Source organism: Halichoeres trimaculatus, unplaced genomic scaffold (assembly GCF_033239565.1).
Source record: "Halichoeres trimaculatus isolate MK-OKI-2021-1 unplaced genomic scaffold, fHalTri1.1 fHalTri1_scaffold_13, whole genome shotgun sequence".
NCBI classification, from domain to species: Eukaryota; Metazoa; Chordata; class Actinopteri; order Labriformes; family Labridae; genus Halichoeres; species Halichoeres trimaculatus.
In genome coordinates, this window is record NW_027437191.1 from 4,775,847 (window position 1) to 4,794,315 (window position 18,469).

General features: G+C 40.6%; 1 protein-coding gene across 3 annotated transcripts in view; it reads left to right on the forward strand.

Moving 5' to 3' along the window:
- The first annotated feature begins 201 nt into the window (after positions 1-201).
- The window catches only part of map3k7 (mitogen-activated protein kinase kinase kinase 7), a 48,744-nt gene continuing 30,476 nt past the window's right edge, over positions 202-18,469 (forward strand). For 2 of the 3 annotated variants that reach the window (XM_074684912.1, XM_074684915.1), the window contains exons 1-8: positions 202-438; positions 881-1,000; positions 3,053-3,163; positions 3,315-3,380; positions 5,900-5,945; positions 8,026-8,164; positions 15,671-15,799; positions 16,646-16,770. In XM_074684912.1, the coding sequence (XP_074541013.1) occupies positions 908-1,000; positions 3,053-3,163; positions 3,315-3,380; positions 5,900-5,945; positions 8,026-8,164; positions 15,671-15,799; positions 16,646-16,770 (709 nt within the window). In that variant the 5' untranslated portion in view covers positions 202-438; positions 881-907. The remainder of the gene's footprint in view (positions 439-880; positions 1,001-3,052; positions 3,164-3,314; positions 3,381-5,899; positions 5,946-8,025; positions 8,165-15,670; positions 15,800-16,645; positions 16,771-18,469) is intronic. The other variant, XM_074684914.1, reaches the window with a different exon arrangement.

The following is an 18,469-nucleotide window of genomic DNA, read 5'->3' on the forward strand; positions in this document are numbered from 1 at the left end:
TAAAAACACTTTTAAAATGTTATAATTCGGAAGCTTCGCAGTAAACCACATATATATATGAAAAAGTTTTGATCATAACAACATGAGAGTATCGATATTATTTTGTAATGAAAAAGAAATTCAGAATGTGAGAATTGTAAATACATAAAATGTTTGGCTAAAGGTTCCGGTTTTGTGTTCACCGGACGGAATATCAGAGCGCACACACTTCCTGATGGAGAATAAAAATACACTCCAAGCTAGACGAGTTCTGAAAAAGTTATGTCTGGCTCTCAACTAGATGTAGAAAGATTATTTTTAAAAAATGAATGTTATTTATGAATAGAAGGAAACTTCCTCATGTCCACAGAGCCGGCGGCGGAGAAGAGTCAACTGCGAACGGTTCGATTCTCGCAGCTAATAGCTAAGTCCCGGTAGCATTCAGGCCAGCAGGCTAACGTAAGCTCAAGAGAAAATACGTTTCTTTAAAATATTAATTCTCAGTTGTTCATTTAAACAGTGGTGTCAAATTGTATTCAGTGCCGGTTTATAGTGATACTTTGTCCATATATGTCCGCGGTACGGACACGAAAAGCTAACTTTCATCAGTGTTAAATGTCACTGACTGTTAGCACTTAGCTCCGCTGTTAGCCAGCTGGCAGAGAGCATCATACGAGGTGACAGAGGGCTAAACTATTGTATCTGCCTTGACAGTTCGCCACAGAGTGTGTAACTTAGCGAACCACTCTTTATGTTACCTTTCAGTGTTCTTGTGTGATGGGAAGTGTGATGTTAGTTATCGTCTCATTGTGGTAGACGATATGACCCCATCCAGCGCCTCCTTCAGCTCCTTCAGTTGATCTCTTACATGAAATATCTTCTTATCTGTCTATCCCTGTAGTAACTTACTAGCTGACGTTGGCTAGTAATGTCTCTGTCGTTACCAACCGCTGAAATACTGGAAACGCCACCGGGATATCCGTTTGCAGAAATCAACTATGAGGATATTGAAGTCGAGGAGGTGAGTTGTGTGAACAGGTGCATCTCTATTAGTCAAAGTATGGTGAGTGATTCTAGATTTTTGTATCCTAAACATTTAAAGTAGTAACTGATAAGAATAATAAACTGAATATTTAACTAAAAATTTCTGGCCTTATTTTGTTTGTGCCGTGATTTTGGCTCATGTGAAAATCAGAAATTGTGTCTCTCAACTTATTTAAAAACTTCTAAAGTCACTAAATAAGTATTTAAAACAAAGACATGTATTTTTATTTATACACTTGATACTTGGTTGAGGCTCATTTCCCATGACTAACTGAAGATAAACAGGCCATATTTTTACTGAGGTGTTACTGAAGCTCAGGTTGCTTTAACAGTGACTTTCAGCTGGTCTGTATTCTTTTGGTGGGTTTTTCCTTATCCTTGTCTTGACCAACGTGGCACAGATTCTTTACAGGGTTCAGCTGAGGCCAGTTGGTTGACCAGTCAAGCTCAGCTAGTATCATGGTCATTTAACAAGCTTTAGGTAGTTTTGGCAGTGTGGGCAGGAGCCAAGTTCTGCTGAAAGTAAAATCAGCATCTTCATAAAGCTCATAAGTGCTCTTGAATTTCCTGATGAACAGCTGTGTTGGTGGACCAATAGCAGGAAGGATGGGTACCTTTCACATTTGAAACGATACGATACCGATGCCCGGTACTTGGCAATTGGCACCGGTGCCAAACGGTACCAATTTTTGGTCCTTTTTGTGTTTATGTGGTAAAAAATACCATGTTTTTTTTTAAATGATTAAGTATGAAAGTTCTTCAATTTAACATATTTATTTTTTGATATATAACCTTGCAATGCTGTGTTCATGTCTAGAATGGAAAATTGCCTACTCTTCCACTCTCTCACAGTCACAAGGATGCATTTAGGTACCTAAACATGGTACCTTTTGGTTTTACGTGAATTGGTACTCGGTACTTTTGACAGAATTCTGTCGGTACCTATAAAAGTATCTAATTCGGTACCCATTCCTAGACATGGCCCCCCAAACCATCACAGACAGCTGACACTCCTCTCTGGACTTCAAGCAGTTTGGATTCTGTTCCTCTCCACTCTTCCTCCAGCCTCTGGGTTCTTGATTCACGAATAGGTTGAAAAATGACTTTCATCTGAAAAGAGGACTTTGGACCATTGAGCTATAGTCCAGTTCTTTTGTCATGCCAGACACCTCTGGTGTTGTGGAATTTCTTGATAATAGGAATGAGACAGTTGTAGTCTCTTTAAGGATAGGTTCGGTTAAAACAGCTTTTACATTGTTTAAAGAATGAAGTAGAACAAAATACTCACTGAGTCCTGCCTCAGTCCTCTCCTCATAAAGCGCCCCAAAGTTCTGAAGTGAACATTTTTTGACTATCAGTTGCTTTTGTACCCCCCCTTCTCAGTCAACTTTCCATTCATATGGCTCAATACAGCACTCTGTGTACAGTCACTTTGCAGCATTGTTGGTTCCTGACTGACCTGTCTTGTGGAGGATGTCCATGATTGTCTTCTGGACAACTGTCAAGTCAGCATGATTGTGTTTACAAGCTCTAAGACAGGCATGGTGTTTACTCCGTTTGAATGTCTCAAGTAGGGCTGAATAATTAATCAAATTCAAACCAACATCGCAATGTAATAGAGTGCAAGAGTGCAGAGTCTGCAATTTATAAAAATAAAATTGTAAAAAAGTTTACAAACCTTATGTCTGTTTCATTTCATCACAACATGTAGGCCTAGCCGTTATGCTATAGAATGATTTTATGAATTGTTTTAGAAAGTATTTCAAAAGATACCCCCCCAAATAAAAAAAAAATTAAATTAAATAAATGAAATTGCATTCTAAATAGCAATCACAATATTGGTCAAAGAAAATCGCAATTGGATTATTTTCCAAAATCGTTCAGCCCTTGTCTCAAGTCAATCCAAATTTCACTTTTAAAGAGCTGCAAGAAAATGCTGACTGTTTCACAGTATTCTTACTTATAGTGTAATATACCTTTATGAGGGTTAAGACAAGTACTGACTTTCTTGTTCACTGTCTCTTTTCAGGTGGTGGGCAGGGGAGCCTTTGGAGTTGTTTGCAAAGCCAAATGGAAAGGCAATGATGTTGCAATTAAGACCATCGAGAGTGAATCGGAGAGGAAAGCCTTCCAAGTTGAGGTACAACAAAAAGTCTCATGACTGCATACAGTTGAAGTTTGATAAAATGATATTGTTTGTGCCATCAAATTGCAGATCAGAGAGCTTATAATGACAGACTGGCTGGGAAATATTAATTAACTTCAAGTGAAATGTTTCTTTGTGTCTACAGCTCCGGCAGCTTTCACGTGTGAATCACCCAAACATTGTGAAGCTGTATGGCTCCTGTCATAATCCGGTGAGTTCAGTGTCAAGTTGTTTGTATCTCTCGTTGGCAAAAGTGTTAAAATGTAAAGTTAACAGGTGATACTCAAGATGTTTACATTAGAGATAGACCGATAGGGATTTTTTGGGGCCGATACTGATACTGATTATTAGTAGGCAAGGAGGCGGATAACCAATATTCAAAGCCGATATTCATTTGCAGTCAAAGTGAAAATATTGGCGTAAAAAAATATGAACAATACAAACTCCAACACTTAACTTCATTCAAATGCCTTCAAGCATATGTTTATTAAACAGCTGCCAGGCCTAGCAGCATGTTTTATAAAGTTAAATGAAACTTAAAAAAATAAATAGATAAAGTTTTCTACAGTAAATAAAGTTTTCCAAAATTGCAATGTAACTGCAATAAAACTGGACAAAATTGAGTTTGTGCTGCTTTTTACAGGCATGTTATGCAGTTGAATTAATTTTCTGTTTGGTTTTACATGACTGATTTTTAATGACCGTCTAGGGCTTCCATAGTGTAGACAGGGAGAAATTCTGTCCAGAGAAGCAGCAGAGCCAAAACAAAACAGATTTCAATTGGTTTCATATGGGCTGTCAGATTAAAAAAAAAGGCAGATGCTGATATGCCCTAAAATGCCAAATATCGGCCCGATAATCGGCCTGGCCAATAATCGGTCTATCCCTAGTTTACATGCAAGCGGTGGTCTGATTAAGGTCATAGCTCGATCATGAAGTCATTGCAGGAGATCAAGTCCTGTCTGCACATACATGCAGAAAAGTCTGATAGCAATTGTATTATCTAGCTGTGTCAATCCAGCCATGCTAAGTATGTTCCCTGTCCCACTTAGCTGTTAACATACATACAAGTAGCCTGATCTCATGCTCACTCAGCTCATAGTCTGATTTCTGAAGCTGCATGTAAACGTACTGACTGTGGAATTGAATCCCGTTTGGTTAGACCCTTGTGTCAGGTCTTGTCTGGGATTTTATTTTTCATAATCACCTGCTTACACTACATTATCTTTTACTTAATATGCTATCAAATATGGATGCTCTCTGTTTTGAGTCTTGGGCTAAAGAATTGAAGCCCAGAAAGGGACTGTATTGGTGTTACACAATCCTCTGGGTCCAAAACAATGTCCTGTAAAGGTCATTTTTGTAATGCCTGTATTCCTAGTGTCTGGCAATGAAACAAAAATGATTCTTCGTGTCACAGAGACAAATTTTTGTTTAACTGGAAGCTGCTGATAACTTTTTCTTCAGTGCTTCGACTCCATTAACCAATCATTTCACTGTGCAGAGAACAGGAGGTGCTGGTCTGCTGCTACATTAATCAACCAGTTCCTCTTTTTCAAGTGCTGCACAAATTGAAAAAAAGATCTAAATAGTCTGTTTACATGCAGCTCCCATGAGTCATTAAACAGACTGTTTTATCACCATTGGTCTTGTTCTCTTGGCTTGAGAAAGAGTCTGACCTTAATAAAATGGACTGTCTCTGGTTTATTTCTCGAAATGTATCAGAAACTTAGAGAAACACTCTGAGCATATAAAAAATCAATTTGTTAAGAGAGTGTTTGATAAAAAAACATTTTCTCCTGAAGATTAAGTTGCTGTCATTACATCATGCTTTTTTTACGGGTAAAGCAATGTACAAAAATAATCATCTGTGTTTTGTGATTGTAATCAAAGACCCTATTATGTGTAAAAACAGCTCTTAGAAGTACTCAGATTCCCCTTATATTGGTCAGAGTGAGTGGTGGTGTGTCTGTGCACTTTACTGTGTGTGCTGTCTGTAGCCACGTTTACATGCAGACTTTTTTCTCATTCGGATTATAAGCATTCCGATTGAAGCTCTCAGACGAACTGTGTTCATGTTAAGCGATCTATTCCGATCTGGTGTTGTGCCACAGCATTCAATTGGAACAGCTATTTATAAGTTGTTGGGGTCATACCCACTTTTGCTATTGTGCTGTTTAGCCTTATAGGAGCCAGCCTTCAGTGTTTTCCAGCGGTTCCTAATTTGTTCGACGTTAGGGTCCACCCCTGCCTCGCTGAGTTTTTCGTTGACTTTTTTAAATAGTTCAGTATTTCTTGTTTTCCTGCCGTCTAAGCGTGCAACAATGTGTAGTTCTTTGAGAGTTTGTATTAAAAACAAACTTTCTGACGCAGGCCAGTGCTGTGTGCTCTGTTTGGAAGCCGCCATGGTTCCATGTGAGTAAATGTCATACGTCACTGCTTGTTTACGTCAGGACAGAGCATGCGCAGACAGAACCCAGCCTGATAACTTTCCGATTCAGCGTTTACATGACAGGATTTTGCTTTTAATCGGAATGGGAAAAGGAAAATTCACCCCTATGCATCGGAATGAAATTCCGTTCGGATTCGGCCTGTTTTTTCCGAATGAGGTGTTTATATGGAGTATTTTCATTCTGTTTGGGCTTCTAACCCGATTATATTTGGAGTATTTGGCTCCATGTAAACGTGGCTAGTGTCTGCTTGAGTTTCTCATGATTCCCTGTCTTATAGGTCTGCCTTGTGATGGAATATGCTGAAGGGGGGTCACTGTACAATGGTGAGTCTTAAAAATGTTATTGTTTTTATAATAAATGAAGGCACCTGTCCCACTTTGCTAGCAGTGAAATAACCACAGCCTTGCACAGACCTGAAGAGCTGTCCTGTTCAGTTGACCCTCTCACTGTTTGCATGTTCAGTCACTTGTCCAGTTCCCTGATGTGACCGTGTTTGCTCAGTGATATGCGGTTCAGCCTCATCTGCCCCTGTATTCAGTATCTAGAGTGAGACCTGGAAATAATGAGGCATCATAAACCCCTTTAATGAAGTGCTACTATAATGACTTTTTAAAGATACACACCGTAATGTGCCAGGGCCATGGGACCTGGTGTCAGGACTGTAAGCTTATCCCCAGCGAGAACGGTGCTGAGAGACAGGTTTGTCTTAATGAACAGGGACCACTTAGGTTCAGCACACAATAATATCAACGGATCACTCTCAGATCCTAAAATACAGCTGGCACTTTGGTCTCTCAGGGAATAAATAGATGTCTTACTTCCAGTTTGGTTCTTGTTTTCTTAAATTTGACCTTTGCAAAACTTTTTCAAACACAGCTGGTGGAGGATTAGTCCAAAAGTTCAGGAAGCACTAGCAGTCACATGATTGAAGATTAAAGGTTAGGTAAGGATGGGTACTTTTTACATATGAAACTAGACAGTATCAATGCCTGGTACCTGGCAATCAGTATTGGTACTCAATGGTACTTTTGTGTGTAAATGTGGTAAAAGACATTCATTTTTTTAATAATAAAATCTCAAATATTTTCAATTTAACATATTTATTTCTCAATATATAAACTTGCAATGCTGTGTTCATGTCCAGCGTGGAAAATCACCTACTCTTCCACTCTCTCGTAGTCACAAGCATGGGTTTAGGTACCTGGACATGGTACCTTAAGATACCATACATTATATTCGTTAGGGGAACGTTGGGAGAACCAAACATCTGACCAACACGTTATGTTTAGAGAACGTAACGCAAACTTTCCACAGGAACCAAGGGGCAACCTAAAATCACAACCAAAAATTCCCTTCTGGGAGCATAATTGCAACTAAGAACTTTCGTTCTGGGAATGAAAAATTGTTAGTAGGGTTTTGATTATACATGAATCATCACTCGGCACAACAGATGGAATTTAGTTGATACCTATTAAAGTAGGGATGGGTACCGAGTTAGGTACTTTTATAGGTACCGACCGAATTCTGTCAAAAGTACTAATTCACATAAAATCAAAACGTACCATATTTAGGTACCCAAATGCATCCTTGTGACTGTGAGGGAGTGGAAGAGTAGGAGATTTTCCATGCTGGACATGAACACAGCATTGCAAGGTTATATATTGAAGAATGAAGAATGAATACGTTAAATTGAAAAAAAAAAGTATGTTATTCTTCAATAAACAGGGGTTTAAAAGTCCTCAATAGGCCTACACTGGCACTATGGTGGGACGACAGTCTCAGTAATCTGACTACAGTCATCCTGACTGTTGTTTTCTTGTGTGTGTAATGACACAAGACTCTGATAACAGCTATGATGTTGCCGTGGTCCCAGATATTAGCTGTCCTACTGCAAGCTGTACAAATGGAGCCCAAGCACTGATAAACCAGAACACACCACTGATTTGACCAGTTTAAGATGTAGTTACAGATGTTGAGGGCCCATGAATGTTAAAACAAGTATGCATGAGTGTGTGAGTCTGTGAATAGGGTTTGTATCTGTGGTCACAGTCATCCTAAAAAAAATATTCCAGGAGCTGACTCCCACAGTTTGGGACTCTGTGCTGAGCTTTACAGTTCATGATTACCTCTCCTCCCAAGTTACTGAATCTCTATCAAAGTTAGTCCAGGGAGCTACACCACTGTACCTTAACTTTGATGTCATTCAGTGGAGCTGTGAGTGTTGTAATTGAACGGTGAATTGTCAGTTTGTCCTCCTGGAATGAACTTGTTAGAGGAGCTGTAGGAGAGGTAGTCAGCCCTGTGTATGTGTGTGTGGTTGTGTCAAAGTGTGTATGACTGCCTGGTTCCTGTGGAGGTTTACTGTCTGTGCTGGTGGTTGTGACTGTACTCTCTTGTCCACAGTGCTGCATGGTGCTGAACCCCTCCCCTATTACACTGCCTCCCATGCCATGAGCTGGTGTTTTCAGTGTTCCCAGGGCGTGGCCTATCTCCATGGCATGAAACCAAAGGCTCTCATTCACAGGGACCTCAAGCCACCCAAGTATGCTCCTCCTCACCTCACACTCTCTTGATTCCTTGTTTCACTGTGCCTACAAAGTGCCTTTTGATTTCCTTTAATGTGTTTTTTATTTTCCTTTTTATTTTAAACACTGAAATGCTTCAGAGCTAGAAAAACACTTTCTCTGTGTTTCAGTTTGTCACCAGTTCAGCAAGATTACTTTTGTGTTTTAGTGCAAAATCAAAACCTTATAATTTTCCCTTTTACTTTCTGGTCGGGTAAGTTGTTATAATCTAGCCTTCACACACAGTGACTGTATGAGGAGGCTTTGGGTGTTTCTGTTCACTTCATAGTCTTGTTTAATTCTGCATATGTTAGAAAGAACAATATATTTGGTGCACCATCGACATGGACTTGAGGGTTAACTGCTGATTATTTGGCAGTCAATATCTTTGCAAACTCTGATGAAGTTCAGTGAATATGAAACATTCAAATATCTATCAGGGTGTAGTGAAGCAGTGAAGATGCTTTTCAACAAAGGGTTAAATGTCAATTTTAATGTGACACCATAATGTCCTCCAAGCACTCTAAAGCCCCTTTCTAGCTGTGTCCTTACTGAAAGTTAAGGGGGAACAGTGAAGCCCCTTTCTGACTGGATTTACTGAAGGTTTCCAGAAAATTTCAAGAGCTTTGAGAGATTTTCTGTCAAGGATCGCAGCAGGAAACAGAAGAGGTGGCAAAACCCAGGTGCAAATAACTCAAAAGTGTTTAATAAGCAAAACTTAAAAGTCTAAAAAACACAAAAAGGGACCAAAAACTGCAAAAATTCTATCAGGACAAAAACAAATCCCAAACTTTAGAAAAACTCACAAGAAGACAAAGACCTAATGAGGTGACAAGTAACAGCAACACAGGTGAACCACAATGAACTGACAAAGAACCAAGGAACCACAGAGACTATGGCCATGTCCACATGCAGCAGGGTGTCTGGGAAAGTGCATATATCTTTATACTTTCAGGCGCCATTATCAACAGATTTTCCCGGTGTGTGGTGAAAGTATTTTTAAAATGAGGGGGGTATTCTTTTTTGTAAACACACAGCTATATGTGTACAAGGCCTATAGAGACAGAGGGGTTATCAACACAGGTGTTAAAACAAGACACAGGTGCAACAAAGTGAACAAGAAACACAAGGGAAAACACACAACAAAAATAACTGAGGGCGTATTCAGACCTGGACTGTTTGGTCCACTTTAAACGGACCAGGGTTTGTTTCCCACACTGGTGCGGACTTTTCATGCAGGTGTGAATAGACACAAACGAACCCTGGTGTGGACCAAACAACCGGACAGAGACCCACTTTTTGAGGTGGTCTTGGTCCGCTTCCAAACGAACTCTGGTGCGATTTGTGGTTCTCCGGTGCAGGTCTGAATACAAACCAAGGTCCATCCGAACTAACTACAGGATACATGCGCTTTTTGGGCCTATAAAGCCACCGTAACCTAACTGTCTTTGGTTCATACCTGATTCTCCATCTTCTGTTTAGCCACGCTGTTGCTGGCATGTTGTAGGTCAGGACACATAGAGCATAGCGTCTCCTTGCGCATTCGTCTTCGCTGTTCCAAAATTGTAAACAGTGTTGTTAAACCTTCTTTGAAGGAGCTGCTCTTGAAACTGAAAATGATTTTGCAGCTCTAATAAGAGCACAAACACACATGTTTACCTCCATTTCTGGGTCTGTATTCTGTGTGCCGCCCTTTGTCAGTGCTGTCCAATGAGAGCACTGATCGTCACACATGTGGATGTGTTTACAAAATATAGTCCACTTGCAAAAAGTGAATTCTGAATACGAACCGCACCAAACGAAAAAAAATAAAGTCTGCTTTTGGTCCGGACCAAACAAGTAGACCAAAGGACTTTTCTGGTCTGAATACAGCTTGAGACTAACACAGGAAAACTCAAGCCTGAGGAACAAAGATAAACTCAAAAAACTGAAACGCTAAGAATAAATGTAACAAAAAGTTTACACATGACGGAACCAAAACAGAACCACAAGGCCAGGGGTGGGCAATTAATTTTTACCAGGGGCCACATGAGGAACCTGAATTGTGTCAGAGGGCCACCAACTGTCTTCCATCGTAAAATGCTCTAAATTAAATATTTTGAATAGCTGGAACTGATTATCAGAAGAATAAAGCACTCTGTAAATGTTTATTTTAGGTTATGTAAAACTGTGGTGTATAGGTCAAGTAGAAAAAAACAATTATTGAATCCTAAAATGAAAGAGAAAATGTCTTAAGTTTTCGTCTTTGTCAATATCTGTCATACATGAACTCACTTTTACCGATTGAGTGCTGGCAGACTGCCAACACTCCTGAATATGGAGGGAATTTCCCATTTTTTAAACCCTTTCTCCCGCAAATCTCTTCGCTTGTGATTTCTCCTGATAGTCCCCAAAATTTAAGTTTGCTTCTGTGAGCTCTAATATTTTACTAAGTCAAATCAAGTCCCGTACTTGGGCGTTATATCGAAAACTCAGAAACCATCCACCCCTCTCTCTTAATTGGTTTGATCCAGAGACGCTGCAGGAGACCTCAGAGACCGAGACAGATAACTGTGCAGCACTTATTGATGAAGAGTTTGTCAGAGCCTTAACTAATGTAGCTCTGCTCTAACGCAGCATCCTCTTCAATCAGGAGAGTTTAGAGCAGCGTGAATTTTATAGTGAGAATGCTGACTCTGAAATAGTGAAACGCGTGTCGTTGTTAAGTTCTGTCCGTCTTCGGTGTGTGATGCGCATACGCGTTGCGCGTGTACGCGACGGCACTCTGTCTTCAGAACAGCAGAGAGTTCAGGTGGAGGAGACAGACTGAGCCAGTGAAAGAGAGGAAGAATTCAATCCACAATGTCTTGTTCAGTGCCTGTGGTAGATGGGGTATTAAGACATATGCACCCGCACAAGTTTTATGTTTATGTTTATGATTGGCCTCACGCGGGCCGGACAGGGACGTACAAAGGGCCGGATGTGGCCCGCGGGCCGTAGTTTGCCCAGGTCTGCACAAGGCATAGAACTTTTTGAAATAACTTATATTGGTGCTGATAATCTCATTTCAAAGTGTGGTTTACGATCGGGCACATCTGGAAGGGGGACTTTTTCAAAATCACTTAAAAAACAAAACCCTCGCAGCCCCTTTAAAGACAAGACAAGCTTTATGGGGAGATTGGGGGATTTCAGCACTGTGACATGATTCACGTGACATGATACTCCCATCACAGACAATCATTAAAGCAAGCTCTTGATATTGCCATAACTTTTCAGCCATTTGGGCTCCTGAAAAAAATTGCTGTGAGTATCTCCTTTCTCTTAAACCTTTGAGTTTTGCCCATATAAGGACATGGCTGACATGGCTGACAGGTGGACATCCTGCAGGTAACTTCAAATATGTTGAAAGTTTGCGTTTTTACCTCATCCAGGCTTTAAAACCCCGTATCACAAACAAATGGGTGCTGTCAGACATTATGTCCATATATTATACAATCTGTGGGCAGTACATGACATTGAAAGCACACTGTGAAAGCAATATTGTAGTGTAAAGGACACAATGGTGAACGGGGCAACAGAGGTTTACACTTTGATCTCTGTTCTTGATAACAGTGCTCTGTGTAAACAGACAGATGAGCAGACATCTTTTCACTCACCCATGGTGAATTTTCTGGAATATTTCCTGCTGTGTTCACAAACTGTCTCTTCCTGTTTCTATCAGAAATTTTATGAGGAATTTCAGGTAAACTCGGGGCGACATTTTTTTCTGTTCTTGTAAATACATGCAGCCCACCCTTAAAATAAAGGGAAATAGTGTGTATATGGATACAGTTTGAGCAAAACTAGTCTGTTTCCTCCTAAAATCCAGAAGTGAGCAGTGTGTTTAACATTCTAAAAACACTTATTGTTTTATCCTTCTATGAACTTTGTTTTGTTGTTATTACTTAACATTGTTCTCAGGAAAAATCACATGCATTATCTTTAAAGTGCTGAAACACAGTGTTTGAGGAGATTCACACACCTATTGTTGGGCTGTCTCTAAGCACAGTAATATCCCTGCAGAGATGCAGTGAAGTATCAGACACAGAGGGCTCCTGCAGAAAAATGCAGGGTGTGGGTGTAAAAGCTGAAGTTAATTAGCCTACATGACAGAGCCAAATCCTCTTAGTTACTAATTCTTTGCCGCCTCATAAGTTTTAAGTACTTTCTCATGGTGTTATAAAGTTGTAGACACTGCTCTGACTTTTGATGTACCCCTAACTCAAACTGGACTTTGAGAATCTTCTTGCTTAATCTTAAAAGAACATAAAGCAGCATGGGCTAAGCCTTTGCATTTATTTAAAGCCATGCTGTTATCAGGCTGGACACCCGGTAACATGGTGATACTCAGGCTTGTTTACTGTGCTGGAGCGATAGCTCCTGGCAGGACTCTGAGGGAATGATCAGCTGCTCCGTTTCCTAGAGGACTGTTGTGGAGTTTCTAGGAACAACAAGGCCGTGCATCGTGACAAACTGTCAACTCTGAGTTATTGTGCAGGAAAGTAATCCTACACTCTGTTAATGACCATTGTCAGGTTGAGTCTGTGCTTAAAATCCCACGTCCTGCGATTGGTTTGTGTAAAAATGCTAATTGTTGTGAGGTGTAGAGCGCCTTAATGACGCTGTCGAAGGGACGGTTTGTTTATTCCTTCATGGAGGTGGAATGAGGTTCCTGCTCATAGTCAAGTTGTTACCCAGAGTAGACGGCGGCCTCCTTTCAGGGAAGTCAGCCGAACTATTGACAGGAGTTAAGATATGTCCTGCTGTGAACGAAGTCTGCTGCAGATCATATGCTTAACACATGAAGAAGCCAAGCATTTTACTGCTGCAAACATTGTCCCAGCTCTAGAACTCACACTGTCCTACATAGGCTGTTAGTCGTGCTTGATTGTACAGCAAGACAAAGACTGATCAACCATGACATCAGCCCAATCTGCTTGATATAATGTTGTCCCCCGTCTCATCAACGCAGCACCAAAATGATCTTGACTGGTGAGACATGGACTCTAATTGACCTCTGAAGGTGTGCTGCATTATTTGGCTCCAAGACGTTCACATCTGTGAGCCAGCCTCCATGGGTTGGTCTTGGTCGTCAGCACGTCATGCTCATCTAGATGAGGATCTGGGAAATTTGAAGACCAAGTCAGCACCTGATCCCTTTGCCCAGTCCCTCAAGACCCCCTTTTTCCACTGCTTGATGATTCAGTTCTAGTTCTCAATAGCCACGTATACAAACGGACCACGGACCCAAATATTCCGCTTGCATTCGGTTTATTTGCTCAAACGGAAAGAATTTAACCTTTGTTTACACCTCATTCTGAAAGAAAAGTGCCAATCCCAATGGACATTTAATAGGTTTCACAGGGGTGGAATATTCCCTTCCCCAAACCGATTGAGGTATCATGTATCCACTCAAATAGAAAGTTGTCAGGGTAAGTTCTTTCAGCGCATGCTCAGATAAGATGTAAGACGCGACTAGAGACGTTCCTCAATTTTAAAAATGGCGGAGAGCCGTCAGCACTGGAGGAAAGTTTGCTTTTGATCCAAACTTTGAAAGAACTTAACATAATTTCAAGACTGGACGGACGAAAAACTCGCAATACGGAGTATTGCAATACCGTGATAAACAAACTGTCATCCTCCAGCTTTGATAAATCTCGCGATGTTTACGTTTTTCTACGCATGCCCCATTGACTATTCTGTTTGATTATAGCGGCGCATGTGGACCTGAGATTGGAATATTCCTTTCCATGTGTACTATTGTTTTCCGAAAAGTCATTCAGAAAGATTCCATTCGGAAAGACGAAAAACTCCTCAAGTAACCGTGACCACTGAGAATCAAAACCAAAGGTGAAAGGGGGATATCACAAGACAACAAACTGGACATACTGTTCCTCACCACCTCCCAGAAATATGCCACTTCTAGGCATTTCCACACCATGTGAAAATAGGTACCTATTGAACCAAGACAGAGAGAACAGTTAGGGTCGGCCTTCAGCTTCATATTGTAAAGTTTACGAGGTGTCGTGTAGGTCCTATGAATTAGATGAATCTGTTGGTGATCGGGGTTCTTAGAGAGTAATACAGAGTCCCATACTAGTTCCCAGTCAAAATCATGAGGAATAGGGACATCCGTTTGCCAACAAGAATCCAAGTGTAAAGAAACATAAATCATTTCTAGAATATAAATATACAGCTTAGAAATTAGACCTTTTAATCCACTTGTGCTATTAAAATACTTTAAGGATAAGTTTGGTTAATACAGCTTTTACATTGTTTATAGAATGAAGTAGAACAAAATACTCACCCAGAAGGCTTTCCTGATCCAAGCAGTGCTTCGGGAGATATTTAGATCCAAAATTGTGCAGCGGACGTCCGTATAATGGGATCCATCAGGGCATAGACAGCGCCGCTCCTAAAAACTGTATTAATCGTCCAAAAACTCATGTTTTTCACCAATATTCCATCATGGTCTGCCCCAGGTTAGTCCTCTGCTGCAGTCTGTGTCACTCCTGACAGCGCTGTGTGGCTGTACTGACCTCTGAACTGATGAAGACTTTGTTTACGTTTGCCCCTCCGCGCATGCGCAGTACTCTCTGGAGAGCTGACTCCACTTCTTCAGTTCAGAGGTCATTACAGCCACACAGCGCTGTCTGGAGTGACACAGACTGCGGCAGAGGACTAACCAGGAGCGGACCATGATGGAATATTGGTGAAAAACACAAGTTTTTGGACGGTTAATGCAGTTTTAGGAGCTGCACTGTCTATGCCCCGATGGATCCCATTATACAGACGTCCGCTGCACGATTTTGGATCTAAATATCTCCCGAAGCACTGCTTGGAACAGGAAAGCCTTCTGGGTGAGTAGTTTGTTCTACTTCATTCTATAAACAATGTAAAAGCTGTATTATCCGAACTTATCCTTTAAGGAGAGGATGATTTGTCAGTGGGACCTGCCAAGAGAAACTATTTCATTTAGCATTTTTAATTGATGATGAAATCATTTTCTTTTTTTTTTTATTCCAGTAAGGGGGAAAATGTAGGTTTCTTTCATAGTTAAGAAAATGTAAAAAATAAACCTCATCTAATATAAGGACAGAAATATAGCTAAGTTAATTAGACACATAAATTATGTGCTGCATCATTATAAGAGTCGGATAGAATGGTATAGTGAAGGGTGAGATTGCAGTGATGAAGAAGTGGTTGCAGAATTTTATTGTTTGATGCAGGGATGTAAAGATGCTTCAAAACACAAACTCATCTGTATCTCAATCAATTAGTGTAAATATAGGCAAAAATATATAAGCAAAAACTTAATTTCAGTGTTTCTTTTTGTTCTATAAAAACTGAGAAACACTAAAAGCTTTCAATCTGAGAAAGAACCATCATCACTGTCAGTCTCTTTCTGTATCTTATACTCAAACAAGCTTTTGCTAACAGGCTTTATTCTCTTTTCTCTGTCCCAGTCTGCTTCTCGTGGCAGGCGGCACTGTGCTGAAGATATGCGACTTTGGAACAGCATGCGACATTCAGACCCACATGACCAACAACAAAGGAAGTGCAGCGTGGATGGCCCCAGAGGTATTTGAAGGCAAGTATGAGCGGCATTCCAAGTAGCTGAAGAGCTTTGGATACCTTCCCTGTCAGATGGTTTTTAACTGAAAAGTCTTCATGTGTATCCAGTTTGATTTCTCTAAATCCCCACAAAGATCCCGCTCTGCCGTTTCTCTCCTGCTCTTTCAAGCGGCCAACTTTGTTTTGTCACATTTCACACTAATAGCAGCTTAGCGCTCCCAGCATGGAGGCATTAATTCTTGATTCATCATCAGCAGCCTCACTCTGCTGCGTTATTGATGGTCGTCTCCTAAAGCATGCTGGGAAGATGAATGGAGTGATGCTGGTGGCTTTATTTCCCTCGAGAGACAACGCTGTAGAATTTGTGTTCTCGTTCAGCCTAATGTATTTCTACATGATGAGACGCGTTCTTGGCAAAGAGGGTCAGGAGGAAAAAATGAATTAAGCTCTGGTCATTATCTTGTTTTTGGAGGCAAGTTACAAGCCTCCTGTGCAATTACACATCTCACTCCTGCCCTCTGCATGAACTCTGCACAACTAATTTGCATCAGAGTGAAATGCAACCAGAACATCTCAGCGCAGCAACTTCTAATGGGTGTGTGATGTGCACTTTAATTCAGCAATTATAGACTCAGTAATTAAGCAACACAGGAGCTGTTTCTTGATAAAGATTGCTCCCCTATTTTCCTCCTCATCCCTTCTGTGAGAGCGAAGATGAGACAAAAGCTGCTGTGCTTCCCAGACACTCATCTCAAACGTGCCTCGGAGAATTAGCTTCATCATTCAGTCAGCGATGTCAAACAGAGCGTTTGTCTCGCCTGAAAAGGACCTAAGTGTTGCTGTGTGTTCTTCTGTAACTCAGGCAGCAATTACAGCGAGAAGTGTGATGTGTTCAGCTGGGGGATCATTCTCTGGGAGGTGATCACACGCAGGAAGCCCTTTGATGAAATAGGAGGACCGGCTTTCCGCATCATGTGGGCTGTGCACAACGGTGAGTCACTGACTGTGTGTGTGTGTGTGTGTGTGTGTGTCGGTGTGTCGGTGTGTCGGTGTGTATGTGCAATGCTAAAGCTATGTCTTTCCATCACTGAGTCCTCAGAGGTAGCTGCTCTGTTAGGAATGCTGGGATATGGTGAAAGTTAAAAGGTTTATTCCACCAGTTTTACACCTCAGCTCTGTTTTTAAACATGTTTGGGTGTTTTACGGTTCAGAGTCTTGTCTGTGATCTGTGTTTTTTCACTCCATAGCTGAATTTGAACATTTATTTCCAGTAGGTCCAAACAGGTAGGTACATCTGGAGTGTTTGAGTGCGTTCATACTAGGGGTGTAAATCACCAGTTTCATGACGATATGATACGATATCAATTCTTTGGACAACGATATGATATTTGCAGATATCACAAAGTCTGTCACGATACGATACGATACGATACGATACAGAGGCCTTCGATTGATTTAAGACGATATGTCCTCACTGAACACAATCAGCACCATTTCACCTGAGGCAAGAAAGAAATACAAAACAATTTTGATAGTTTTATTACTGAAATGTGGAACGATGTGCTGACCTTTGGGTATGACCGTTTGTAGAGGATTATAGCCATCTGTATGATCTAATTATGTTTTAAAATTAAAACTGGTTAAATTCAGGTAAGGTGCTTTTTTGCCCCCACAATTACCTTATGGGTCTGACTGTTATACTGTAATGTTTGTTTATTATATCAAGTAATGATGCAACACTATAATTAAAAAATTACTGATTACACAAACTTTATTATTGACCTCCAACATTTGAACATTTTCTATCAAACCAAAAATGTGAAGCTTTGATTTTAATTAAACCCAAACATTTCTATTGTTCAAAATTAGAACTATCAACTTAACTAAGTTAACATTGATAGTTTTTTTTACTGTGAAGCCTGATAACCACAGTTTGTATGTCAGTGTGATCAGACTTTGTTTCACTGTGGAATAGTCGATGTGGAGGAGGAATGACACTAAGCTCTCGCCGTTCGACTTTTTAACTATGTGAAATTTCATGAGTCAGTGGCTACAAAATCAAATTATGAGATAACTCACTGCAGTCGTGTGATGATGCACTCCTTTTATGATTGGCCGATATGTCTGGCTCACTTTAGCTCTGTGATGCTAACAGCGTCTTGCTACACGTTCGCCTACAGCGTTGTGACTTGGTGAGCGCTAAACAGTACGTTTTACAGCAGGAGAAATATCAGGCGTGGCGTGTCAGAGAGTGAAAAGGTTCAAATGTGTGTCTCATACGCTGAGTGTGTGAGGCTTGAGAGGAAACTTCAGAACGACTTGCGGTTGGACGGAAATGGACATGCGTGTCCGTAAAGTCGTACATTAAAGACCATGATGTTGATCGATGTTTCGACTTTCCATCGATGTGATTGGATCATTGCTTAATCAATCGATATATCGATGTATATCGATGGATCATTACACCCCTAGTTCATACTGACAATATTGAAAAACGCAAAGCACTTTGATTTCTAAGTTTCACTCAAAATAGTCAAAAAGTTGAGTGTGGAACACTGGACACTTCTCACCCTCAATGGTCGCTATATTGCCAACGCAGCTGAAGGGGTGGGAACAAATCAAACATGGATGTAATCAGTGAAAAGCAGAAGAAGACCTGTGAATGGCTGTGAAATATGACCGTCATTTTA